General features: G+C 43.4%; 1 protein-coding gene across 4 annotated transcripts in view; it reads left to right on the top strand.

Annotated features, from left to right (window-relative positions):
- Positions 1–27,132, top strand: part of LOC111868150 (protein artichoke) — a 45,996-nt gene that overhangs the window by 11,312 nt on the left and 7,552 nt on the right. Inside the window, exons 1-6 of one of the 4 annotated variants that reach the window (XM_033752942.1) lie at positions 149–198; positions 15,881–16,240; positions 18,616–18,805; positions 22,431–22,530; positions 23,197–23,367; positions 26,363–26,481. In XM_033752942.1, the coding sequence (XP_033608833.1) occupies positions 15,921–16,240; positions 18,616–18,805; positions 22,431–22,530; positions 23,197–23,367; positions 26,363–26,481 (900 nt within the window). In that variant the 5' untranslated portion in view covers positions 149–198; positions 15,881–15,920. Of the gene's footprint in view, positions 1–148; positions 199–13,795; positions 13,857–15,880; positions 16,241–18,615; positions 18,806–22,430; positions 22,531–23,196; positions 23,368–26,362; positions 26,482–27,132 lie in introns of those variants that run through there. The other 3 variants (XM_033752941.1, XM_023858577.2, XM_023858575.2) reach the window with 3 other exon arrangements.

Genomic DNA, 27,132 nt, shown 5'->3' on the forward strand with positions numbered 1-27,132 from the left:
GTTCCTAACGCGCGTGCCCACTTTGCGTAAAGGAGGTGAGCATTGCCGCCTCGTGTCTCCTATTGAAGTCCACTACACTCAATTAAAAAGCAAAAGTTCTGTGTTGAAGCATGGGAAGACGGAGAGTCTGAAACAGATATCGCGAGTACCTGGTGATGTAGGGGGACGTCAGAGCGTTACAGCCTCTCTACAGCTACAGTAAGCTATAAAATGTTCCTGTACAGTCACGAGAAGTGCAGTTCTGCACACTGCTGCAGGTCCCTGTCAGGCTGTACGGTGACAGCAGGAACCTAAATAGCTTTACAGCCTCTCTACACCTACAGTAAGCTATAAAATGTTCCTGTACAGTCACGAGAAGTGCAGTTCTGCACACTGCTGCAGGTCCCTGTCAGGCTGTACGGTGACAGCAGGAACCTAAATAGCTTTACAGCCTCTCTACACCTACAGTAAGCTATAAAATGTTCCTGTACAGTCACGAGAAGTGCAGTTCTGCACACTGCTGCAGGTCCCTGTCAGGCTGTACGGTGACAGCAGGAACCTAAATAGCTTTACAGCCTCTCTACACCTACAGTAAGCTATAAAATGTTCCTGTACAGTCACGAGAAGTGCAGTTCTGCACACTGCTGCAGGTCCCTGTCAGGCTGTACGGTGACAGCAGGAACCTAAATAGCTTTACAGCCTCTCTACACCTACAGTAAGCTATAAAATGTTCCTGTACAGTCACGAGAAGTGCAGTTCTGCACACTGCTGCAGGTCCCTGTCAGGCTGTACGGTGACAGCAGGAACCTAAATAGCTTTACAGCCTCTCTACACCTACAGTAAGCTATAAAATGTTCCTGTACAGTCACGAGAAGTGCAGTTCTGCACACTGCTGCAGGTCCCTGTCAGGCTGTACGGTGACAGCAGGAACCATGTCTTACCCCTAGACCCTGAAGATGAAGCCAGTACGCCCTCCTAATTTCCGCGAACTTGTATCAGACTACAGGAGACAGTGATCTCGATAAAAGGCTGTTTGAGATTCTCATGCTGTAGCGACAGTGAGAACTGGATATGAAGCCTCTGGACTGGTTCTACGAGAGAGAGAGCTTACGGTCATGGGCAGAGAATGTGGTCCTGTTGAAGATACTTGCCTCTCGCCTTAATACGCGCAAGCTTCTTCTGTTCACGGAAGTATAGCTGTACATGCATTTCCAGAAGTGTTTTCGTTACTGTCGTCACACTGATCTGAACCCAGCAGTTGGTACTGCGCCGTTTAATAAACTACGGACAAAGAATATGCATGTTAATGTACACTGGCGGACGACACTGCCTCCGTTACTGAGCAGGGACTTTGTTCGGACGGTGCTCGGTTCGAATTTCGGCCTAGGTGCCGGCTACCCTGGTGCGATCTTTCGTAGTTTTACTCCGTCCGTCGATGAAAATGGTAGGATGGTCGTCCGACTAGGCCACGACCGTTTCCTTCCAAGTCCTCTCCAGTTCATGAGTCATACGACTATCCTACGCTGTGCAGCATGATGCAATGAAAGTTTCGGAAAGTAGACCACGAACAAACTGTCCCGAGTTCCCCTACAGACATTGCTGTGTTCTACACTATAGTGTCCTGTACAGAAGTAGGTCTTAAAGGGAGTCTGAGAATGTGTGAAAAAATTAACGCTAACAATACTGAGGCATGTAGACCCGTTGCTAGGCATCAGCCGAGAAATACGCGACTATACAACAGCCGTTGCTAAGTAACGGCTGCGCAAACAAGCATGCTTCCACGGCAACAGTTAAACAGAGGAACGGTGTGTTCTGTGCGGTCCGTGCCGAGATGTTATAAGCAGGGCAAGTTAGGAGTACTCAGTAATCGCTTCGGCGGTGTTACATATGCTATAGTCGGAACGAACCTCAAAAGTTTACCATTGTGACTGCGCAAGTAGTCAGATAATCGGTGCGGTAAAGTCGTTGTGAGCTGCTACTTTCAGAAGCTGGTAGCTGAGGGACGAGAACAGTTCGGTAACCCAGAGGAAGAGGGACATCCGCCGTTGGAAGACGTTACCAGACAACGCCTGGTGAAGACATAGCAGGCTGAGAAGACTTTAAGCGTATGCCCTACCAAACTGTAAAGTGTGTGAATTAGCGAGAGCGCTGTAGTTACTTGTACATACGAGTTGTAAGAGTTCAATAAATTCGATTACCAATCCAAAGTCCGTCTATAGTAACACTCTATCATGTGGCAATACTGTAGCGTGTAAAGCCGTCACTATGTAACGACCGTGAGACAGGCAGATATACCAGAATCGTTTCTACGCAACGGCTCGATAAACACGTTCTCGCAGCAACAGACACGAACGCAATAATTGTACATGTATTTTATATGTGGTCCGTGCCGTGGATGATTTAACCGGGACGGTTTGGGGCAGCTAGTTAGTTGCGAGAGTGCCCAGTTGAAAGTCCGGCTGTGAAGAGAAGAATTTATGCGTTATATTTGGAGTGTGTAATCCAGTGAGACTGTTACAGTTTCTGTGTTAAAATCCGTTGCTAGGAAACAGATACTGGAGACTGTAATCGAGTGAGGACACTAGCCTGTGTGTGTCAGTGACCTCTAAAGAATAGTCACGAGTCGTGAGTCAATAAATCGAGTCAACAATCCAAACCCCGTCTACAGTCACTGCAAACACGTAATAATACGAAGAGGGGAAGGCCGAGTAGTCATTTCAATGCTTGCTGTTGATTCAGGAAGCAGTAACTGCCACAAACCAATGCCGACTTTCACTTCACTGTCAGTACATTCCACACAGTACACAGCTCTTAAACAGGATGGGATGTGGCGTTACAAGACAAGTGGCGGAGGTCAGCATGGTGCATTCAGGAATGCTACTAGTACGCGCTGCGCATTGCCTGGCCATACATACACATCTCCCAGCGGGGCTGATCTCCGGAGATACCTTTGTGTGTACGGACACATCGCGTCGCGTAACCACACACGTGCGCGCGCATCCAGGATAGCCCAGACGGTATAGCGACGGACTACTGGTTGGACGACCGAGGTTCGAGTCCCGACAGGGGCAAGGGAACTTTCTCTTCTCCATAGCGTCCAGCCCAGCTTTTCGGCCCACCCAGTCTCCTATCCATTGGGTATCGGGGGCTTTTCCCCCGGGAGTATAGCGGTAATAGAGTTAAGTCAATCTAGATCCGACGTTGAGAATATATGGAGCTACAACTCCACTCCGTCGACATATCTTCATGCCATAGTAACTAAATAAAGCACAGGGCAGCTTTGTTTGTTCTCTTTCTAAAAGGAGCGTGATTATATTTATTCTTCCCACATAACCGACTTCCGGTGTTGCGGTTCACCTGCACCTCGTGTCTGGACGCCTGGCCCCTTCCTCTTTCTCGTGGATGGCGAGATGGGAAGGAGGAGAATTGTGGTTGTTGGTGCTGGTAGGCGGGAGTTCGTTTCCTGTACGACCATTACGTGTCTCGCAAGTAGGGAAAGACGGGAGTAGCTGGGTTCTGCTATTTAATGGGTAGAGATGAGTTCTTATCCCGGGGTCTTACGAGTCTGGCTCGGGCAGGGCAGGAACATTCTTACGCTACGGTCACATACACCACTTCAGACGTTTGCACTTAGTAATTATTTAATTAGCTTCAGCTCACTGAACACAACGGAAACTCTAATAGTTACACTTAACTGTATTTAGCTTGTAATACTTCTAGCGAAGTGACGTAGTTCTGTTTTTGTGTCTGACTTGGCCAAATTTGAATGAAGACTCCCTGAGGTGGAATGCACTCACTCTCTCTCTCTGAATCCTGAGGTCCACGAACCACAGAGTCAAAGAGAAATCCACTCCTCCACTTTTGCCATTGGTTAAGTTTTCAAAGTAGGAGTTTCCCTAAATTTTGAATTTCCAATCATGTTGCTTTGCTATGTGATTCTGGCAGATGCTGACCCGACGCTAAGGTTGACAGCGACTTGATGCATTACGATCAGGTATGAGGCTCCGGCCGTCCCACTTCTAAGTTATCGCTGTTCCAAGCTGTCAGCTCTCAAATTCTCAAAGACTTTCCGACTTTGCTGAAACTGTCAGAATTCCAGGAAAGTACCAGATGTTACTTCCTGTCCACATAGCAAAACTTGAACTATGTCACTTCTGAGTGTAAAAGTTGGCTGTCTGCCGGATCTCTGTATGTATTTCACGTGATCTTAATAAAAATTTAATTAATTTAAAAGAGTCCAGGAAATTATGATGAACGGTTACAACATATCTCATGCCACTTCAGCCAGTCTCAACGGCGCACTTCATAAATCGTTCTCATCAGTAATACCATCATTACGGCATTTCAAATTGCTGAGGCAAAACCTTAATATTGCCTGAACGCTTGAACGAATCTTCCTGAAACTTGGTATGCATTTCATGTCCTCTGGGACCATCTCAACGCTGTAACTCATAAAGCACTCCCATCAGTATTACCAAAACTGAAGCCTCCGAAACTGCATTATTTTACGTATATGTACCCATACTAAAGTTTTCTACTATCATATCAGATATTCAAATTACAGTGAAAGCGCCTTACGCGATTAGTTTCCCCACAAATTCTTGTTATGCATTTCTTACATACTCTAAAACCTTAACGATTTGCGGGCTAATTGAACACAAGGAAGCCAACGCATCAAAAATGTTACTTGTTGGACACGATGTTCTCGCAGAGGCTCTCATGAGCAGTTGTGTAATGCCCTGTAATTTGGTGGAAGTCCACCGACGTTTCAGAGTAACGTATCGCCTCAATCTAAGAAAAGCGAATGAGGCGCCAATCCCGCTTCTTGCTAATTTCTTGCTTGGCTTACTTTTTGAACCTGATGCTTGAGGACATACGTTCCTCCGAAACATCGTATAATTTTCGCAGTACCACTGGCTTCCTGGATCTTGTTCTGTGTCCTATGTTCCGACAAGCCAGCACTCAAAGGCAGGAACATCAGCCGACGGACAAGCCCGCGAATCCAGTACTGCGAAGTGCAACACACAATTGTTACAGATTTCCGATTCATTTACTTTGTCGCGGTCGAGTTGGTACGTGGAATTGTTCGGCGTGTTTCGTGCATTCACTAACACCATTCACAGTGTCCGTCTGCAAGGCGAGGCTTTCGCTTCGGTGAATGAAAGCCAGTCCGCGCACTCACACCCATAAATTGCGTCCACTTCACGTCATGCCTTATGCAAGGATTTTACGGAAGTTCTCAGTGACCGCGAGCGAAATGTTGGGAGTATTTGGATCTATTTCACTAATTGATGGTGACCCACCCTCACTGCTACAGTACGCGGAAGAAGCAATGAATTGCATAGAGATACGTTTCCGTTATAACGAATATGTAAAGGCTGTTCACACGGCCATGAACCGTCAAAAGACAGTAACGGCTAAGAACGTGATCCCCATACGTTTCGACCAGAACCTAAACCTACCTCAGGGAGAAAACTGACCAACAGCAGACAGAATACGACCGAAGACAAATAGAAGTCAGAAAAGCCAGAAGTGAAATCTTTATTTATATGGTGTAGTTACAGTAGCCTTTAGAGTGTTATCATGGTTCGTAGTTACAGTAGGATTGTGTTACAGCTAACTGTAGTTCCGCCTGGTGCATATCCAATAAATCGCTTCATTTAATCCGGAACCCATTAATTACTTCTCGCTTTACCAGGATTGCGTCATTCTCTAAACAGAGGAACTGAATTTGTTACAAACTCAGACCAAAACGGGTTGAAATCTTGAGAAGCTCGCATATGTCAACGTGTTTCACTTTCAATATGTCGCATCCATCTCTTACAGTTTAGCCGTGGCAGGCGGTTGAATGTCTGTAAAATTAGGAAAATTATTGCATGTTTTGTGCAATTGTTTAAACAGTGTACAGTTTTATTTTGGGAATAAAATAAACATTATTTTTGGATAAATCAATCTTTATTCTTTCATTTACATATAACGTTTAATACGAGGTACGCCACAGGTCTTGAGTTATCAGCGGTTACGTAGAGGCTGCACAAGCGTTACAGCTCACGGCTACATCCGTTTGCACCCTCTCGTAATAACGTTTTCAACGTTAAAAAATGGGTCTCAAGGGCTTGGCGCCAAGACTGACTGACTGACTGGTGGTAAACCGCCAGTCGTAAAGTAACCCTGCCCCTGACTCTGACTGAGGAGTTGGTTGAGTCGGTTGAGAGTTGCAGGTTTGAGAAGTGAGAAGCTGGTAGCTGAGGCCGGGGACACTTCGGGAACCCAGAGGAAGGCAAACATCCAACTTGGGAAGCCGCTACCAACAAACGGCTAGTGAAGACTAGGAAAACTTTGTGTGTGCTGTAGTTACAGTGATCTTTGGAGTGTGTAACTTAGTCAGACTGTCGTAGTAATTTGTGGTTACGTTCTGGAAGTATTCAATAAATCCGATTCCCAATCCAAATCCCGTCTCTAGTCAGTCACGTGACAACATTGTCACTTGTATAAGTGACTAAGGGTGGGGCTTGGATTGATAATTAGATTTATTTAACACTTACAGATCGTAACTACAGGTAACTACGAGTATAGCACTATCGCTAATTCACGCACTTTGCTGTTTACTACAGCACGCATTGCCTGCTGTCTTCACCAGTCGTTGTCTGGTAACGGCTTCAACGTCTTACTCTGAGTTCCCAAAAAATCTCCGTGTCTCAGCTACCATCTTCTAACAGCATCGGCTCACAATGACTGAACTGCAGTTCTCTGGCTACTTCAGTAACTTACCAACCAACGCTTCACTTCCTTGCACTGCACTACACTAACTGAACTGAACTCGGTCGGTCGAGTGATACAGTGCCAGGGCGAACCACATAGAAAACACCGCTTCCAACAGTACATCTATTGATGCGCGCGGGCCGTTGCCTAACAACGGCTGTCGTCTTGTTTGTTTCGCGGTCGTTGTCTAACAACGGGTCTGTACGCCACAATAATATTAATAAGGTTTGAAAGCCTTTACACTGTAATGTGATTTGCAAAACTGCCAAAGACATTTTCAAAAAATACGAGTATGAATGAAGAAATGAAAGTTACTGAAAGACTCCCACATCAGTTTTAACAAGAGAAATGGGGGCAATCCACTTATTCCCTTATGAAAACCAGGCTATATTATGGATCAATATGGCTGAAATCGGGATTATCCAGCAACTTTTAGTGAAAGTCGTCCGTACCTAATTTCAACAAAACCTACAAAATGCTTAATGAGATACACAGGGAAGTCCATTTATGGCGTTACGTAAACCGGGGTTTATTGAGTATCAGTACTGGTGAAAGCCTTCCATGTCAGAAGCGCTTCAAATCTGTGAAACGATTTGTGAGTTAAGTGGAATAATGTACGTAGGTAAGTCAATAAGTAAGTTACAAATGGATATAGAACTTAAACAAATAAGAGAACTGTTTGAAAAATGCTTTTATTTCTCAACATAATCTCCCTGTACATTGAGGCACTTGTCCCATCGTTTCACAAGCCCCTGAAAACCAGCAGCATAAAATTCTTGGGGCTGCTGTCGGAACCAGGGATGTTCACATGGCATGGCCTACCTCACAATGCATGACGGGTTGCACGCTTCCGTTGAATGGCCTTATGAAGTTTCCTGAGGATGTTACAGTAGGACTAGGCATTTACAGTTTGTCCTTGAGGCTGGAATGCGGTGAGCACAGTACGCCTTTGTGATCCCAGAAGACTGTGAACATCACTCTCCTGGAGGATGGTGTCACCTTAACATTTTTGGCAGGCGACGCAGGATGTTTCCACTGCATTGACGCAGGCTTTGTCTCGGGCTGGTAATGGTGAACCCAAGAATCATCACCTGTGACAATTCGGGCTAGCATATCGTGTCCTTCATCATGGTAGTGATCGAGATGCTGTAATGCCAGAGCCATTCTTTGCATTTTGTGTTGTGGGGTCAACATGCAGAGACTTTGTGAAAATCTAACCTGTCATGCATTATGAGGTAGGCCATGCCGTGTGAACACGCCTGGTTCCGACAGCAGCCCAAAGAATTTTATGCTTCTGGTTTTCAGGGGCTTGTGAAACTTTGGGACAAGTGCCTCAGTGTACAGGGAGATTATGTTGAGAAATAAAAGCATTGTTCAAATCAGTACTCTTATTTGTTTAAGTTCTATATCCATTTGTAACTTACTTATTGACTTACCCTCGTAGATGAGGCTTCATTTTGTATTAATATTGTTCAAATTCGGTGTTCTCCTGCAACACTCAGCGAGCGTGTTGCACGCTGACTTCCTACAAAGTCTGCGAAACAGTTTATGAGGAATGCCTAATGCAAACCAGGCGTTTTTGTATACTAATGAGGCCGAAGTTTCGGAATTATCGAGCGACGTTTGGCGAATGCCGTATAGACTGAATTTCAGCGAAGTCTGTGGGGCGGTTTATGACATACACGAAAAGTCTATTTTTGGTGTTACGTAAACGGCTTTTACTGTGGATCAGTATGACTGAAAATCCAAATTATCCAACAACTATTAGCGAAGGCCTTCCATAGGAAACTTCACAAAATCTGGGTAAATGTTCAGGCGATGTATGGGCAAGATCATTCATGGACATACTGTGGCGTATAGACCCGTTGCTAAGCGATGACTCTTCGAACAGCGGCCGCTGCTAGGTAACGTCCGCAACATGCGCGCACAAAACAATAGAGCAATTGTGTTTTCTCTGTGGCCCGTGCTGAGATGTTATAACTTTGAGGTTTGGATTGGTCACTTGAGAGTGGGTTCTGTACGGGAGTCTGTGAAGAGATGGCTTGAGCCGGAAACAGAGGAATAGCCATTGTTGGACCCCTTACCAGGAAACGTCTAGCAGCAGAAACACTGTGTGCTCTAGTGAACTTTAAAATGTGGAGATTAGAGTTGACGCTGTAATTGCTTGTAGTTCCGAGTCGTGCGCATAAGTGGCCGAGGAATCTATTCACCAATCCAAACCCCGTCTACAGTCACATACACACTACGTAACTAAATATAAAGTTGGCTTTATTGACGAGCAACAAGGCTGAATATCAGAATTTTCCAGCAAAACGTTTAGTCAGAAAACTTCCAAATCCAGTTTCAACAAGATCTGTCAGACGATTAAGCAGATACACAGACAAATTCATTAATGATCTTCATGGATCAGCAGCTTCGAAAACGCAAGTGTCCAGCAGATATTCATACAATTCGCGAGCCATACAGCGCGACACAGCAAAGGCCCGTTACCTAGTGCGTCACACAGCCACGAAAGGCGCTGCTTCCCACGAAGAGCCAAGCCTCGGTTTGCAGACGCTTGACACCGACCTCCAGAGGACATCGACCCTCCAGCCAGGACCTACAGACAGTGGATTCCGGTCAGGAATGTACCTCGCCCATGTGTTTGTAACAGTACGGCAGATGTGTCCCCGAGCCTAATTCCCCTCGTAGCCTTGACTTCGTAACGGAGATCAGTGGGCAGCTTCACGCCTCGACTGATCTCCCGCCCGGGGACCGGGGCCTCTGGCATCCATTTGGTAGGATACTGGGCTCTCTGAATGCTGGACAAGAAGACATCTCTCCTCCTGCTGGAGAGGATTATCCCGTTTTCAGGCCTGGCCGTTCTCAGCAGGGGATTTGGTCGAGCTCCCTGACTGAAGTAACTATTATAGGGTGTGCGCTCCATGTTAGGTGGGTCCCTTGTCACCACGGAATGGCGCGTCCTCAGCTTGTGGATGGAGGAGACGTCCTCAAGGTATGGAGGAAAGCTGCGAATATAATGAATAAGCATTCGCGGACAGCCAACAAGGGGTGGTCCTTCAGCTTGGAGATTGGGCGTGGGGCTAACAACTCCTCATCGTAAAAAATAACTTTGTTAGGAAAATTCTCAAGAATCCTCGAACCTGGACGGATTCCTTGAATAAACGACCTAAGCTAAAGAAAATGGACATGAGATTTGCTACATGGAACGTCAGAAGTTTGTATAGGGCAGGTTCGCTCAGGGCAGTGGCAGAAGAAATCTTAAAATATAAGTTAGATTTAGCGGGAGTACAGGAGGTCAGATGGGCCGGAGGTGGCATCGCACCAGCAGGAGACTATACATTTCACTATGGAAAGGAGAATGAAAATCATGAATTAGGTACAGGCTTTTTCGTACACAAGAGAATCGTATCAGCAGTTAAGAGGGTAGAGTTCGTTAGTGATAGGATATCGTATACGTATATAACACTAAAAGGTCGCTGGTGTGATATCATTGTTATGAATGTTCACGCCCCAACAGAAGATAAAATTAATGACATCAAGGAGGAGTTGTATGAAGAACTAGAACATGAATCTCAACTCTACCAACAGCTGAACTACGTAGTTACCCATCACCTTTACCTCATTATCCTAAATTAAACCCGTAATTATTGTAAGCCAACACAGTTGAGCTTGCTGGTGCTCAACAACAGAAAAAGGACAAAGGAAAGTAGAGGGGCAAGGAAGGTGAGTGAGGGACGGTTATAGTAGCGAGCAGAGAAAGCACGTCTCTTGTTTATTCTTCGATCCTGAAGTTTGAGGCGACACATTCCTCCGAAACGTCGGTTAAGTCTGAACGGACTACAAGGCGACGCGTGGGGTGTTGTTTGCTGCTATGCTTGGATGTGACAGATCCGTCCACATGGCCACCGCAGCACTTCGCATCATGACAGCTGTCCTCATGGACGCCTCTTGTGGCCTAAGGCGTTTCATCCGTCCCACGAATCATCCACATTTTCTGCTCTCCCCTTGTAATTATCATGGAAGTTGCGAATATGCGCTTATCTGGTACGTATCAGACACTTTCACTCCGTCAACCTTGACCCCAGCACTACGCACGGTACGCGCTTGCGCACCAGCCTACACTCTGTAATTTCATTAGCCTTTGCGTTGCTTCTTTGTGTTCGTAGGCCATTTAGTGACGCTGTCAGTAACAGGAGGTCGGTTGGTTGGATGAGATTCAATAATGAATCGCTTAACGAGCATAATCCGTTCCAGAATCTTACTCGTAATGCGAAACACTCGTTAAGCGAAACAATTTTTCCCATATAAATTAATGTAAAATACGATAATGCGTTCCATGCCGAAAAAATACTCAAAAAATTTTATGTATAACGTTTATTCAAAGAAAATTATGTATACATTGTTAAGGAGCGTGAATCATCTTCATCTTTTCTTCTATGCGGAATGAACCAACCTGGAATGCGAATTCGAGTTGCAGAAAACAAAAAAAATCGAAATAATTAGTTTATTATTTATGATATATATCTAATTCTTTTTTACTAGAAAGCTGTCTAGAGACATTTGTTTTTGCCGATGCTTCAAAATTTGGTGAAAATGCGACACAGCATTATCATTAAATAGATTTGTAGTGCGCATAGGCACTGCCTTATTAGGGTGATGCTTCTCAATGTACGATGCAATAGTTTCCCATGCTTTTAGCATTTCTCTTATTGTGCCAGAAGATTGCTGCTTTGCTGTTACCTCCTCCTCCTCCTCTGGCAAACTCTCCTCCACAACTTCTTGCTGTGAAACACAATGCAACTCCAAATCGTGCAAACCGTTGATGTAGACCGATTGTATGTGCGCGCTAGATCAGCCACGCTCACACCTCGTTCTTGCTTTTCAATGATTTTACGTTTCATTTCTACGGTTATTTTTATTCTCTTATGGCTGTTTTTTGTGGCTTTTTCTTCAGGGACATTTTTGCAAGGGTTATTAAACTTCGCACAAATAATATGTCTGAACACAAGTTTGGAAAAATGTGTGATCACAAGCGACACTAAGATGCTAGCGGAACGAGTGCTAAACACAGACTGATGTAGCAAACGCACAATTCGGGACTTCCCCTCTCGTCACTCGTTATGCGAGTCATCCCCCCCACAATTTGTTTTGCTCGTTATGCGAATCACTCGTTATGAGAGGTGCTCGTTAAGCGAGGTTCCACTGTATATGCAAGGAACTGGTCGTGGTTTAATTTAAGATGTAAACCAGTCATTTTCCTGGAAAGGACTAAGGAAAACTACCGAAAACTCAATTAGAATACACGGTATCCCGGTGGGAATTCGAACCTAGCACTTCCCGAACACCAGTCAGAAGACTCAGTTGGGCTCACTTGCTCGATTTTATGCATTGTTGAATTCTTTTATAATTACTTTACCATATACACGTACTTTCCCCCTCGTTGGTGTCTCCATCTTATCGTGGTGAGGGGTTTTGAGCATGCCAAGGACCCTGAGAGCTATACCAGCGGTAGCGTAGCTACTGGCAGGGCCTCCCTTGCTGGACAGGTCAAAGGGTAGGCATCAGACGAAGAGAGACACCAAAAACTGATGCCGGAAGCAGCGTCATCAGCAGCGACTTGAAGCACAGAGCAAATGATGCTCGAGATGGTTCAAGTTCGTATAGCAACAGGCGTGACCAGAGTGGTTTGAACGGCTGCTGTACTGCGATGTGGAAAGCAAATGGAAAAACTACCACATTATCACTTTTCCTGGATAGTCTCTTTCCAAAAACAGAAGATCGCATTAAGTGGAGGAACTGTTTTGGAAGAGACTGTGGACCTGTCGTCTGACAGATTACTGATGAATGAATGAATACACGTACTTTGCTCTACTTTACTGTGTGAATTCACTACTTTCCACGCACGTGGGCCTGAAATTATTTAATGATACTGTACCAACTGCATAGGTTAGAATGCGAAGTGATTATAATATATTGTGGCATATAGACCCGTTGCTAGGCAGCAGCCTGCTCGCAAAAATTGAAGAACCGTTGGAAGCGGTGTTTTCTGTGTGGTCCGCTCCGATTCTATATAACGCGACCGACCGAACTTAGTTCAGTTCGTGCAGTGCAGTGGAGTGAGTTTATTGGTGAGTGAGTCAGTTAGAGGACTGCCGCGGTTCGTTCCTTGTGAGCTGTTGCTGTTATAAACTGCAGAGTGCGTGAATTAGCGAGAGCGCTGTAGTTACTTGTAGTTACGATCTGTAAGTGGTCAATAAATCCAATTACCAATCAAAACACCGTCTGTAGTCACTCTATCATGTGACAATATATATGGGGGTACGCGGTAGCGTAGTTGATTGAGGCACCATGCTATAATCCCGAAAATCTCGGGTTCGATTCCCGATGAGGTCATTGGATCTTTCGATTGTCCTAATCTTTCCAGCCGCATTATTGTCATGGGGTCAACTCAGCCTCCAACAGAAATGAATACCAGGAATCTTGCTGGAGGTAAAGAGCGGCCGGCTCGTCAGGCTGACAACCTCACCGCCAACTGCAAGCCGACTGTCTAGAAAATGTGGGAGCCTCGACGTCTCCCAACCCTGTGGGCCTCCAGGGTCTGTTACAGGGATAGGTTTACATCTTTACTTTCTTTTATGAAGAGGAGATACCATTGGAGCATAGGCATAGATGGAAGAGGAATATTGAAGCTGTCTTTAAGAAACATGGTGACTGGTTTCAACGGGCTCGGGATAGGTACCAGTGGCCACGGCAACCAACCTTTGGGTACAATGAAGGGAGACTTTCCTAATCAGCTGCGCGACCTGTGTAGAATGTAGCTTAGATAATGGGCAATGTGCAGCTTAATGTTCATATAAACAGCAACAATCAGCTTCTCAAGAAACTTTGTATTTGTCCGGTTTAGGCTCGCCGTGTGAATTCGAAAGTTCGCTAAGGAGTCATTGTGTACGCATGCGCTAACAATCAGACACGGGCGTGGCCCTTTCTTGCAACTCGAGCGATCAGGGGGGCCGTGACTGTCACGATTCAGGGCTACAACGACCAAACTCTGGGTCCCCATCACCTTCTGCCTTGTGGCCAAGTCCAGAGCCTCAGAGCTTGCAGGGACTAAGGTGACATATTAACAGAGCATATCTGCTGTCCATATAAAGCGTACCTAAAAATGGCTTCACGCCTTTCTAAAATATAACCTCAAATATTCATGTTGCTGTAATGTTAATTTTCAGATAATAAGAATCTTATTTTATACCAGGGAGAGTCAGTAAGTAGGACACAAATTAAAGTAAAACTGTGTAAGATTTGAGGCTTTCACGGCGGTGACTATGAAGAAAGCAGTCTTCTGGGATTTGGCACCGTGTATATGTGGTGTTAACCGACGTTTCGGAGGAACGTATCGCCTCCATCTTCACACAGTCTGCTTATACCGGTTCTCACGGTCTCTCCGCTTGCAGAATTCTTATATTTTTTCTTCTACTCTGAAGATGGAGGCGATACGTTCCTCCGAAACGTCGGTTAACACCACATATACACGGTGCCAAATCCCAGAAGACTGCTTTCTTTAAAGTAAAACTGTTGTAATGGACGTAATAGGTTCTCTATGTGTATCACTAGGTAACAGTAGAGTGCAGCTTCATGACAGTCTAGGTAGCAACGCGCATGCGCATGTTCAGAGGCTAGTTTCAGTAGTCAAAATGGCGATGGTGCATGAGGAGTATACTACCGGAGATCAGCGTTCTGTTGTGCGTTTTTTGTGGACAGAATGACTCAGTGCAAAGGATATTCTCCTGCTGCAGGTATGTTAGAAGTACTAGCTCCCTGCAGTGCTGTGTTAGTACTACTGACCCCCAGGAGAGTAGTTTTTTATTTTACCTCTGGCAGGCTTTGAACCACTGGTTCATCCTTGCCTTTGGCTGAAATTTCGACAGCAGGTTCGCTGGTTGCAACTGGGCCCCTCAATGGTTCATCAGAGCTTCCAGCCCCATGCTGAAGCATTTCTCATAGGGATCCCCTTTAAGGGGGGCCCCTCTTCAGTTTAAGGTCCTTACGACCAGTTTTTAGTTTGGTTCCTTTCATTTTGGTCCCACGAGTTATGGGGATTTAAAAGGTCACCACACGCAGCGCTCCATACGGGTGGAAGGCATAGATACAGCGGGGTGCTGCCTGGTCCCCCGAGGGGATCGTTTAAGACACTGGCTAATTACCACCCCAGTGCCATGCAGCCCTCGGCACGATGCCTCACACCTTGGCTTAGGTTGTTTGGTCCTGTAGTGAATTCAGAGTGGCTGTTCGGGAGGAGAGGGGTATCCCAGACGATAAATGGGAGTGCGATACCAGTTAGTCATGAGGTTGCGACCAGGGCATCCTGGGGTTGCTTCAGAGCTCCCCCATTTCCACCCCTCCGCATGGGTTGGTCAAACCATTTTAGAGTGTTGAGCCCAAAGGCTCGCGGCACCTTATCGGTACTCTAGGGAGACAACTCAAATAGCCGAAGCTACCCCATAGGAGTGCTCTCCCGCATTCGTCCCGGGTACTCCGTAGTGACACACAAGAGTCATTATGCCGCCGCGTGGGAGGCTCCACTCATAAAGCCATTGCCCTTTATGGGAGCATGGCCGCCAGCCGCGGTAGGTCATACTGATCCAGACCCCCAAGACTGCCGTTGCCCGGCGGGACCACGAGGAGGTGTCCCAACGCATCCCTGGTCCATGATACGTCCCCACCAAAGACACAGCCGTGGTTCGGCCAACCTCACTGAGGATGGCGTCATTACCGCCCCGCCTGTCACTGCAGCGTACATAAAGGTTTCTCTGTCTTCCCTAGCCGTCCCCGTGCCTCAGCTACCAGCTTCACAACAACTGAACCCCAGCGGTTACCTGGCTCCCAACTTGCCCTGCTTATAACATTTAGGCACGGACTGAGTCGAAAACACCGTTCCTCTGTTGCAGTGTAATTGTTGCTTAGCGATGGCATGAGGTATTCCACTGTTGCGTGCACAGCCATCGGCAGAAAAAAAAAGTTCCTCTCCTGTTTACGGGGCGCTGCCTAGTAACGGCCGGCTGTTGTGGCTCCACAGTTCTTGCCAAGTGATTAAACTGATGCTTAAATACAATTTGGTATCAATATTTGTTGGCTCCAGGTATCTGTGTCCCTTTCCAGCGGCAACTGCAGTGGCTAGGATGCCGCTGTCTGTACGCTGCCTGCTGCCACTGCTGCTGTTGGGAGCCGTAACTGGGCAAGCAGTGCCCTGCTCCGAGCTCCACTGGGAGCTGAGGTATCCGTGCCGCTGCTCCCCAGCGGAGGACGGGATCATCATGGACTGCGACCGCGTGGTGTTCCCTGGAGACCTTCCTGCCCTGCCGTACAGCTCCACCGTCGTGTCCTTCAGCCAGCGCTGGGCGGGTCACCAGTCGCTGCCCACACAGGCCTTCACAGCTTCCTCCCTCCCGCTTCGGTCGCTCGACTTCTCGGGCAACTCTCTCCGGAGGCTTACAGACAGGTGAGGTCTTCCTTCTGACACACAGGAAGACATTCTCAAGACAGTGCGTTTTTATGGAGTGCCGTGTTCCATGTGAAGGCGGAGTCGAATACCTCCACCGTAGCCCTGCGAGACGTAGGAGGCGACGAAAAGGGAACCAAGTGCCTGGGGTTATAACTGGGCCACCCTGTTCCTGGGGGATGTTAATACGAGGATCCCGCCCTCCAGGTTGGGGGAGTCTCGAATCTGAGACAGTAAAATGTGTTCGTGAGTGCCGCGGAACTCGGACCTGAGAATGACTGCGCTGCTGAGGACCAGCAGCAATTGTAAACGGCAGACAAAGCCTCTTGTCACAAAAGGTGTTACGTAAGGACTATGGCTGCAAGTGTTCATTTGAAAATATATATATAAATTGGTCGTGAGTCCCAAGGGGCTTGTCGAACTGATTGGCGGTAAACCGCCAGTCGTAAAGTAATTCTGACGGGCTACGGGCTGGACAGCTGAGGAATTTGGGATTCAATTTCTTGCAGGGATAAGAGATTCTTGTCTTCTGCATAACGTCCAGACGGTCCAGACCCACCCACCCTCCTCTCATTCAATGGGTACCGGGAGTAAAGTAGCAGGGACGTGCAGCTGACCACTCCCCTCCGTCTAGTTTCGAGTTCAACATTGGTGGAGCTACACCTCCACTCGTATACGTCTTCGTGGCGTGGTGTTTAAGTAATTAAGCACATGGAAAATTTCACATTTATCATCCTGTTTTGTGGGATATGACGCCGTGTAGTCCGGTAACAGCTCACGACGTAATGGAAAACAAGGCGCCAGAGCTCAGAAGACAGGCATTTGTGAGAACTTCAAATGCACCGTGGGTTTTTGTAGTAGACTGTAGACTCTCTCTCGACTGACTAGTAGTTAAGTCCAGTAAATTTCTGCTGGTCCGCATTCTTGGTTTCGGCTCCTCCCTTGGGACCCATAATCATACATGTATTTTTGTTCTTTCCAGATTTTTGCGTGTTTTAAAACGGTGCCTCATTTTCGACGAGAGGAGGGGTCTGACTGCTACTAGTCACTCCCCTCTACTGGAGAGTGACTCTGCTGACTCTCACTCTCACTCACTCTTTGAATTCACAACTCACAGCACGCACCGCCAATCAGTTCGTCTTGGCGTCAAGCCCCTTGAGACTCACGACCAGAGATTCCTTTTTTCCAACTGAACTCTTGCGGTAAAAGTCCTTACGTAACGTCCTCTCTGACGAGAAGATGGGTTTATCTCCTATGAATACGCTTGGCTAAGCGTGCGTATCCCACTTATAACATGTTAGTGAAAATTCTTCCTTTTGCGCTATATATTCAAGTCCTTGTCAGCACAGGCTTTGCAAAGCAGATCATGACTATCTTACGTATCTTATGCTACTACGGCCAAGTTTAAGCCTCTTGTATTTCCTGTGTATGTCCTATGTTCATTCTCATGATTTCGTATGACTTCTGCTTGTCGCCTACACAATTCTGTTCTATAATTGTATACACGTATACGGAAGGCTAAAAGCTGTGTGCAGATCGCGGACCGGTGTGCACCTCGGAAATTTGCAAATGGTGTTGAGAATTTTGTTTTGTAGGCGCTGCAATTTTAAGAGGTGTGCATCTTCCGTTAACTCCCAGACCCGGCAAGCATAAGTTACTACCGATCTGATCAGTGCTTTATGGAGTGTAAGTTTAATGTTGGCGCTTAAATGTTTATTTGTTAATAAGGAGTAGATTCTAATAAATATTATGAAGATCTTGGCTTCAGTCATTTCTACGTAATGCAATCTCCATTTATTAACACGGTCGGTGGAATTATAGTGAATGATAAATTGTTAAGTGGTGAAATGAAGCAATTCCGTCGTAATTTAAGGCACTATCCTGGAATAGGCCTTGAGAGTTTTAATAATACCACGAAAACCCTGACACGATAACTGGCTGAGACTAAGCATCTCGAATTCAATGTAAGGTAGAACTGTCCCTGTGCTTAACTAATTAAGCACTATACAATGAACACATACGGAAGAGTGGCTGTATATATCCACGTTTTATTGGCCTCGGCACTAGTTGAAGGTTGAGTGGTCAGATTAACGCTTCGGCCGCTTTACCCCTGGGGAAAATGTGCCCGCCTGGGTGGATCCCACAGCCGGTCTGGACGCTGCGGAGCAGAGAATATTCTTGACCCTACCAGGACTCGAACTCCGACCTCTCAGTCACCCAGGCCGCAGCCAGTTGCAATACCGGCTCCCTCGGATTCAGTGTACATGAATCAATATGAATGGATGTCCTTAGCAAGTGAATGCCCGCATAAGGCTCCATTACGTGCAAAACACTAATGGCTGGCCAAGATAAGAAGCACTGTGTCCATGTTACAGGTTGCTGATGGGACTGCAGACAACACTGCAAGAACTGCGCCTGGCAGACAACCTGCTAGGTGACAACCTCAACCCCATCTTCTCTAGCAGTGAATTCCATGGACTAGGGCGCCTCAGACTCCTCGATCTCAGCGGTAACATCATCAAGGGAATTGAGGAAGGCATTCTCAAGGGATGTGACAACCTTCAGGTATGGGACTCTGCTGTTCTCACACAGTGGCAAATGTTGCATCTTTCACAGTCCCTGTGCCTAAATGTCAACAATTCTGTCCTTTACTAAAATTACTATATGTGACATCTGTTGGCATTTTATCTGAAATACTTAGTCATGAAACTCTTGGATTCCCCCCCCCCATACATTTAAATTACTCTACGAGTTTATATTGTTAAACCAATAGCCTACATTCATTGAGCTATCCAAGCTCTATTTCCTTTAGCTGAAGATATTCCCACAAATTTGCTTCAAACAATAATGTACTTTAAATATAATATAAAGTTTTCAGTGCAGCAATATACACTGTATCACTCTTCCACCTGTTTCTGTCTTTAATCCAAAATTAACTTTTATCTTATTTTAAAATGTTATTACAGCTACGTTTATACTGGGACAGACTTGAAAGGATTCTGACGATGGTGTATACTGTACTTCTTTTGGCTTATTTTGGACCTCAATCACTCCAGTGATTGAGACTAGCTCTTTCTAACGGGCCCAACTGAGTAGGTTTATCCTTCCCTATCCACCTGAAGACGTCTTTTGTCTTTTACATACCAGATGATGGGTGAAGTCCAAAATAAGCCAAAAGAAGTACGTTTATACTATTTCCTAAATGTCATTAAAATCACATTTTATTTTACTGTTGCAGCATGTTTCGGCCCTAAGCAACTGCCACATTGTGTCAGCTTATATGTCAGTTCATTACATGTTACTGTTGCATGCCGTTGTTTGAGAATGTATGCCCACACTTCACTTATGCTACTGTCATACTGTGGCGCCCCTAGGCAGAGGAACAGAGCAGTCAGTTTACTTCCCCTCCTAGAATTCTGTTGCCTAGCCTAACTTTCTCCTGACTCACCCACAAGATATCTGTCAGTGTTCAGGGCCACCCACAGAATATGTAATTTTTAGAAGATGAGTAATCTTAGTGTCAGAATAGGCCAACTCCTGCATAAAAGTCATCAACAAGTTTGACCACAAACAGCAAATATGAAGGCTATGGTTCGTGGTTCTTCGAAGTCTATCCCTTGTTTTCCTTCATATCAGTATAACAGAGGGAAGTATATATTAATTATGAAGTAAGGAATGAGGTAGACCTTGAACAATAAGTAATATCATCTGGTGTTGATTATAATAATCTTTGTCAGGTTTGATGTGTCATTGAAGCAGAAATGAAGTTCGTATACTGTCATTAAATAACCTGAAAAAATTAAGAAATGCTTCAATTTTGTTCAAAATATTTGTCATTCTACATCGTTTCTGAAACCTGAAAGATTAGGCATGGGCAACTATAATTTTAGCTCTGTTTTATATGGGTGTGAAACTTGGTTATTTTACTCAAAGGGAAGAATACTGTTGTATGGTCCATGGGAAGAGGGTGCTGAGGAGAATATATGGACCTAAGAGAGATGACATAACAGATGTCTGTAGCTTGCATAATGAGAAGCTTCAGAATTTTGTACTCTTCACAAAATGTTACAGGCGTAATCAACTCAAGGAAGACAATAAGAAGATAGAACATGTATTGCTCATGGAAGAAAAGAAATAAGTATAGAATTTTATTTTGGAAACCTAGAGGGATGATATCATTTTGGATAGCAATGTATAGATAAGAGGATAACGTTAAAATAAATTTTAAATAAATGTAGTAGTGTGAGGTCTTTGATAAACTAGGGCCTAATGTCAGACTGTTTTGAACACAACAATTAATCTTTGATTTCCAAAGAATATGGGGAATTTCTTAACCATCTGAATGATTGACAACTTCTGAAGAACTCTGCAACATGCAGTTAGTTACCACAGTGTATTGCCACTTATCCCTCCATAAGATTTTTATATTCTTTAGGTAGACACCCTTCAAGGCTGCCAACATATAACACTGCTACAGTATAAAGCCTGTGTGCTTCTCTGTGACACTCTGTCAAGCGGCAAAATTAGTATAGTGTGGTTGCATTTTATGCGAGAGTGCGTTCCTGAAGACCTCGCATAATGCAAGACAAGTTTTGAAGCACATATGTGATTCTCATTGATTTTCTTAATTTCAAACTTTGCACATAAAATGAGACTTTATTAATATATTTTATATCTCGCTATTTCAAATTCACATAAAATGTGACCGAACTGTATGTCAGAAAATATGAGTATCACTGTGATATTGTATAAAATTCTTCAGAGCAGGAACTCAGAATCAATACTCGTATTAGTTTAAGCAACAGAACACCACATCAGATCTCAACCCACAGTTATGTAAAAGCATAACAATATACAACAACAAGTCCACAACAGAATGTCTAAAAGTTTAAGTACGCACACAAGGAAACTACTATAAAAATATATAACACAACTTCATCCTCACAATATATTCTTATTCTTTCCCATAATATTCAACATTATGCCAAAGGATAAAAAATTCTAAATATCCAGTTTTCACCCAAAACAACCACATACAACCACTAGCACCAGCAGTGAACACCTGTATAACACCCATGTCTCCACAAAGGGCAAAACCATTGTCCCTACTCCATCCCACCCATAAATACCTCTAACATATACTAAAATTATTATTAGAAAAATAATAATTTTAAAATAAACTTTATTAATTTAGATAAGTATTTCAATATATTTAAATATTGTAATCCCATATAAAAACTTGTACATGACAAGACTAATAGCAATGGATTCATTGCCCACACATCTGAGTAATTAACATAGATATATTTTACTGTTTATGAATACCTGATGATGGCCAAAATATGTAGCAAAAAAGAACATCTTAATAAACTGTTTTTTATTGACATTTGAGCCTATCAATTACGTATTGAAATGTAGAATTGTTGTGATCGATGGACCAATTTACACAATAGTGACGTACACAACAGGATGCAAAAGTATGAATGAAGATAAATATATCAAGCATCAAGCATGCAAGTGACATGAACAATATTTAAAAACTCTGTTCACACCTAGTAGTATACACTGATATCCATTATGAGGACCAGTCAGTTAAAGCTCCTTAGGAAATCATCATTCCTTATGATTCCTCAACCTAAGAATCGTACAAAACACAATGTGCCTGAGTATGCTGAAGCAGTTTGCACCAATAGTTATCACTGTATGCTGAAGGGTTAAGCACATTGAATCAACAGCTGACAAATAGTTATTCTATGAAGATTACTGTCTTCTGGAACAGGCAGATGTGCATCAGTGTTTCTGAAGAACTTACTGCCTCCATCTTCAGAGTAGAAGAGTGAATCTTGCAACAGTCATTCCAGTTGGTCAGGGGTGTGAGGCTAATATCCTACCATTACTGTTTACTGTTAACTCTCATTGAAAATTACTAACCAAGAGAACCCAAGAGTAGCAGGTGTTCAATTGTGAGGTTAGAGGCACTTCATTTCCAATTTTACAAGTGTTATTGAGACATAAATGTGTCCACCTTAACAATTATATCTGCAATTCATATTCATTCATATTCATATTCATTTGCATTCATACTGTTACAGCTGCAACACTTGAACAAGTCAACTTACTAAATACATCATTGTTAAAAGCTCTAAAATGAAAGAAATACAACATAATACAGAATGTTTAATGTTTCTAGGAGCTACTTCTGGACCGCAACAGTCTCACTGCTGTGCCCAGTTCCTCGCTGAACGGACCACGGGCTCTCAAGGTGCTTTCCCTGACACACAACCGCATTGGTATGACTGCATATTGTTTTTATTGACTCACAACCAATTCACATGAAGTTGACCACATAAAAGGAAAGCACATTTAAAAGATAGTCATTAAGTTCTATTATTAAATTAACCCTCATAAAGTACTGGGTCTGTAATGCGTAGATAATATTAAAATGTCTAAAAGAAATTATGGGAAGGTGGGTACTGGGCATATCTGGCTTTGAATAGAGACTAGTGGCTGGCTCTTGTGAAAATGGCAATGAACTTAAGGGTTTCATAATATATCGGCTACTCCTTGCATAGTTGAGTAACTATTAGCTTCTCAAGAAGGACCCTGTGGCATGGAGCTATTGGTTAGGTCTGTAATGACTTATTGCTGCCCACATGTGTGTTTGTGACAGACACTTGACATCTGAAATTACAACACTCGCCAAAGAGTGTTTTCTGACTCCCCTGGTAAGCATGCCAGCCATCTGCTTCTTGCTGGTTTCTTGCTCAACTTACTGTTCAACTCTAAAAATGGGGAAGCACATGCCTCCAAAACGTTGATGGACTTCTACATGAATACTAGGCATTACAGTTCATCAAGAGAGAAAATAATGAATTTTTCAGTTACTTTTTATTTGCCCTTGGTCTGTGGAACATGTTACAGCATCTGACATTGATAAATAAATTTTGTCTGTGCAGGCACGGTGCAAACAGCAGCCTTCCAGTCCCAGAAGTCATTGGAGAGCCTGAACCTCAGTCACAACCTATTGGTCACACTGGAGGCTCGTTCCTTGGCCAGTCTTAGCCACCTACGTTACCTATACCTCGCACACAATCGACTCATTCGCTTCAATAGTGATGTCTTCCATGGTAAGCAAATGAATCTCTTTCTTTCCCCTCCCCTCCCCTCTCCATTCCTCTTCAAGGAGTCTCATGAAACTGGAAGGGAGTAGCATGTATGCACATTCTTAGCTCTTTAAAGCACACTGATTATTATATGTACCAAGTGCTTGAATATTAAAAACTCTCAATTTCGCCCACAGTATATGATTCTCAGAATAAAAATCGATTATAATAATTACTTAGTAAAAAAAATAAAAAAGTAAAGGTATGCCTGTACCAGGCCGTGAAGGCCCATAGGGTCGTGAGACGTTGAGGGTCCCACATTATCTAGACCAGGCATGTCCAACTTCAAACATGTTGTGATCGACTATTTGGTGTTAAAACTACCAGTGATCTACCACCCCCTCCTATCATCGTACCTCACTTTAAGCAAAAATATTGGTAAAAATAACAAGACACATGATGTTTCATGTAAAAGCAACATACATTGAAAGTACAGACTACTTTAACACGTATTATCCCTTCAAAATCTGAATATAATCATATTATATTACAAGTTAATTTACATGCTTTTCATGTATAATTTCCTTATAGGCCTATGAGATCAACCAAAAATCGTCCCGCAATTGACGCGTTGGACATGCCTGATCTAGACAGTCGGCTCAAAGATGGCGGTAAGGTTGTCAGCCTTATGCGCCGGCCGCGCTTTACTCCCCAGAAAAATTATTTAGATAATTCCTGGTACTCATTTCTGTTAGAGGCTGAGTTGAGCCCAGGGCCATAGTACGGCTGGAAGGATTAGGTTAATTAAAAAAAATCCAATGACCTCATAGGAACTTGAATCCGCGACCTTCTGGCTTGTAGCATAGCCCCTCAACCAACTACACTACCGCGTATCCCAATTACTTAGTAATTGTTTATCTTAACTGCATTAACTTGTTACTTCATGTATTTGAAATTCAGTCAGATTTATGCTTGGCTACAAATACTCTTTTTGTTATAATAATGAAGGTGATTTCAGGAACCTGTGACAGAAAGAAGACTGTGGTTTGTATGCCAGCTGATGCTCTTGTGATGAAAATATCTGGACTGTGACCTAACTATGTTGTGCCTATAAATCGTAAAAATCTACACTTATTAATGTGTTTACATTTTCTAAGCTGGGCCATAACATTATCTGAAGTCTTAAGTATGACCCACATGTTCATGCTGTTACCCATCATGCTTTGTATCCTACACTATAGAGATGGACATGTGCACTTGAACTCCAAATTCATTTGAACTTTGTCTTCAACAGAGGCCAACACTCTCACACACAGTGCATGAGAAAAACACCTTTAAGTTTATGGCTGTATACATTCATTCAGGGACTTAAAGTAATGACTTCTTTTAATGTCAGAAGTTTGACATAAACTGAGTAACTGGACATAAACAAAACGTCTATAAAGCACAAATTCCATAAAATAAACTATAATTTTTGTTATTTTAGGGAGCTTTTAAATTTAAAGTCTGTTATGGACCTTTTTCAGAAGTGAAGTATAGCATTAATAAAAGTTGTTTCTCTTTTCATACACGTGTCATTTTAATGTGTTTAATGTCGCAGTGGCTTTCTCTGCTTCATAACGTGGTCCATGTTACTTATAGGACAGAGCTATAGACTATTTTCAGTTATCACCTGAGACTGTCATAAAATTTCAAACTGAATCCAATGGAGAATTTTTTTAACATGTAACTTCAAACATCAGATAGTCACTGAAATTATATCCATCTATATGTGTCTGTTAAGCACAACTGAAGATCACGCAAAATGATCTAATTTCTATCTTCAGATTGCATATTTATAAGCACTTTGCAAAGAAAATTATTCTCTTTCCTAGAAAATTTAATTTTAACCTTTAATGTCCGAAGTGCCCCATCTGTGCCAGTGATGAATATAGTTGTTGTGGCCAAAGTACCCCGTTTTGTGCAGTCGGGCATTTAAACTCCGCTAGTGGAAGCGCGTGCACACNAAGCCATGATGCAACTGTCTATTCACAACCATAGAAAGGGCAATAATCTCTTGCAGCTATAACGGAAGGTCTTAGCACTAAAGAAGAGTCTCCTCTAGCTCTTTTCCTTCAATAGCCATTCTTTCATTCTTCTGTCCTTTAGTCAAAAGATTCGAGAATCTGAAGGGTGTAACAAGATGTAAATTTTCCCACCAGAGAACCAAATGATTTTATTGCTTCCATCTGTTTTATGACACCAGGGTCTGCTAAAATTTGTCAAGTGTTACCAACAGAAATGAATTTGTAATGCAGAACAACTCTGTGAAGAACTGGGAAAATAATTTTGCAGTACGTATCAAAATTAAAAGAAAAAACTGAAAAAAGAGTATAATTCTTTGTACAAAAATTTTCAAATCTTCTGTTATAATATGCGACACTATGTTCTTTGCTGATACAAACAAAGTTAATACCATTCATTTATCATAAAAATTATGTTAGATGCAGCATTTTTAATCACAATGCTTAAAATTGTTTAAGTGCCCTAACAGGAATGGACATTTAAACTCAGAGTAACATCGAGCATTTAAACGTGCACCAGCAGCAGGCATTTAAGTAAACTCTGGCCAGCTCAAGCTTACTACCATTTCAAAAGTCTGGCGTTTAAAGGTTAAAGTAGCAAATACTAGACTGAAATAATTAAGTGATTAGAAATATTAACTCAAATTTAAATATAGTTGTCAAATTTATATGGTTTGAATCACTGACAAAGCACAAATTAATAAATGAACATGTTGACAATGAGTTACACAGCCGTGTAGTGTTTTAGATGTAGTGGAACTAGTATGCGGTTCACAAAGGCTAAATAGGATGGGGTTCCTATTCAAGTAACTCGGTCACGGCATCTCACATGAAAGCCTTCCAGTGATGCCATCCCAGTTCAGTGGCTTGTGTCTCAACTTCAGAACTTCAGAGAGATTAGGTAAATAAGAAACACACATGCAACAGGTGAATGATGATTCAGTGTTGTGTTACAGGAGCAGAGAACCTGGAACTTCTCGACCTATCAGAGAACTTCATTTCCGAGTTCCCAACCGTCTCACTCAAAACTTTTGGGAGCCTTAAGTTCCTGAATCTATCTTCCAACCTGATTCAGGTGTGTGACCAAAACGTTCACTACCAGTGATCGTGTATTCACTTAGGTAGACTAGATGCGCCTCCTCTATGCCTGGTATGATTTGAAACAGGTTTGTACTGTGAGATGAATGCTGTAGAAAGCAGTAATCTTTCTGATTTGTATTTGGGAGGTGCCTGGCTCAAATTTCAGCTGGATCACTCACCCTCTTGACTGAGAATTTTTGAGGTTTTCATCAGTAACACAAGGTGAATGTGGTGATGGTACCAAAATTAGGCCGCACTTCATTTCCAATTCACTGATCACGCTACTGTTCGATGTTGTACAGTCTGAGCTACTGACAGAAGTGTAAAATAAGGTACAAATCTGCAAAACAGACGGACACGACAATTTGAACATAGCAAATTAATTAACCAATTATTTACAACATTTGTTAAACATAAGAAGACATTATGTCAGATTACTTAAAACTTAAGTATGTAAGATTTGTTTCAATATATATATACAGGGTGTCCCAGGAGGAATGTGCCAAACTTCGGGAGGGTGTTCCTTATGTTAAAGTATGCCGATATAACCCAAAACACCTATGTCCAAAGTTGAACGGTTACGGAGATAATGGCCAGAGAAGTGTCAAACTTTGACCGGGGTTACACACTTGTTGATTACAAAATA

Source organism: Cryptotermes secundus, unplaced genomic scaffold (genome assembly GCF_002891405.2).
Source record: "Cryptotermes secundus unplaced genomic scaffold, Csec_1.0 scaffold2757, whole genome shotgun sequence".
NCBI lineage: Eukaryota > Metazoa > Arthropoda > Insecta > Blattodea > Kalotermitidae > Cryptotermes > Cryptotermes secundus.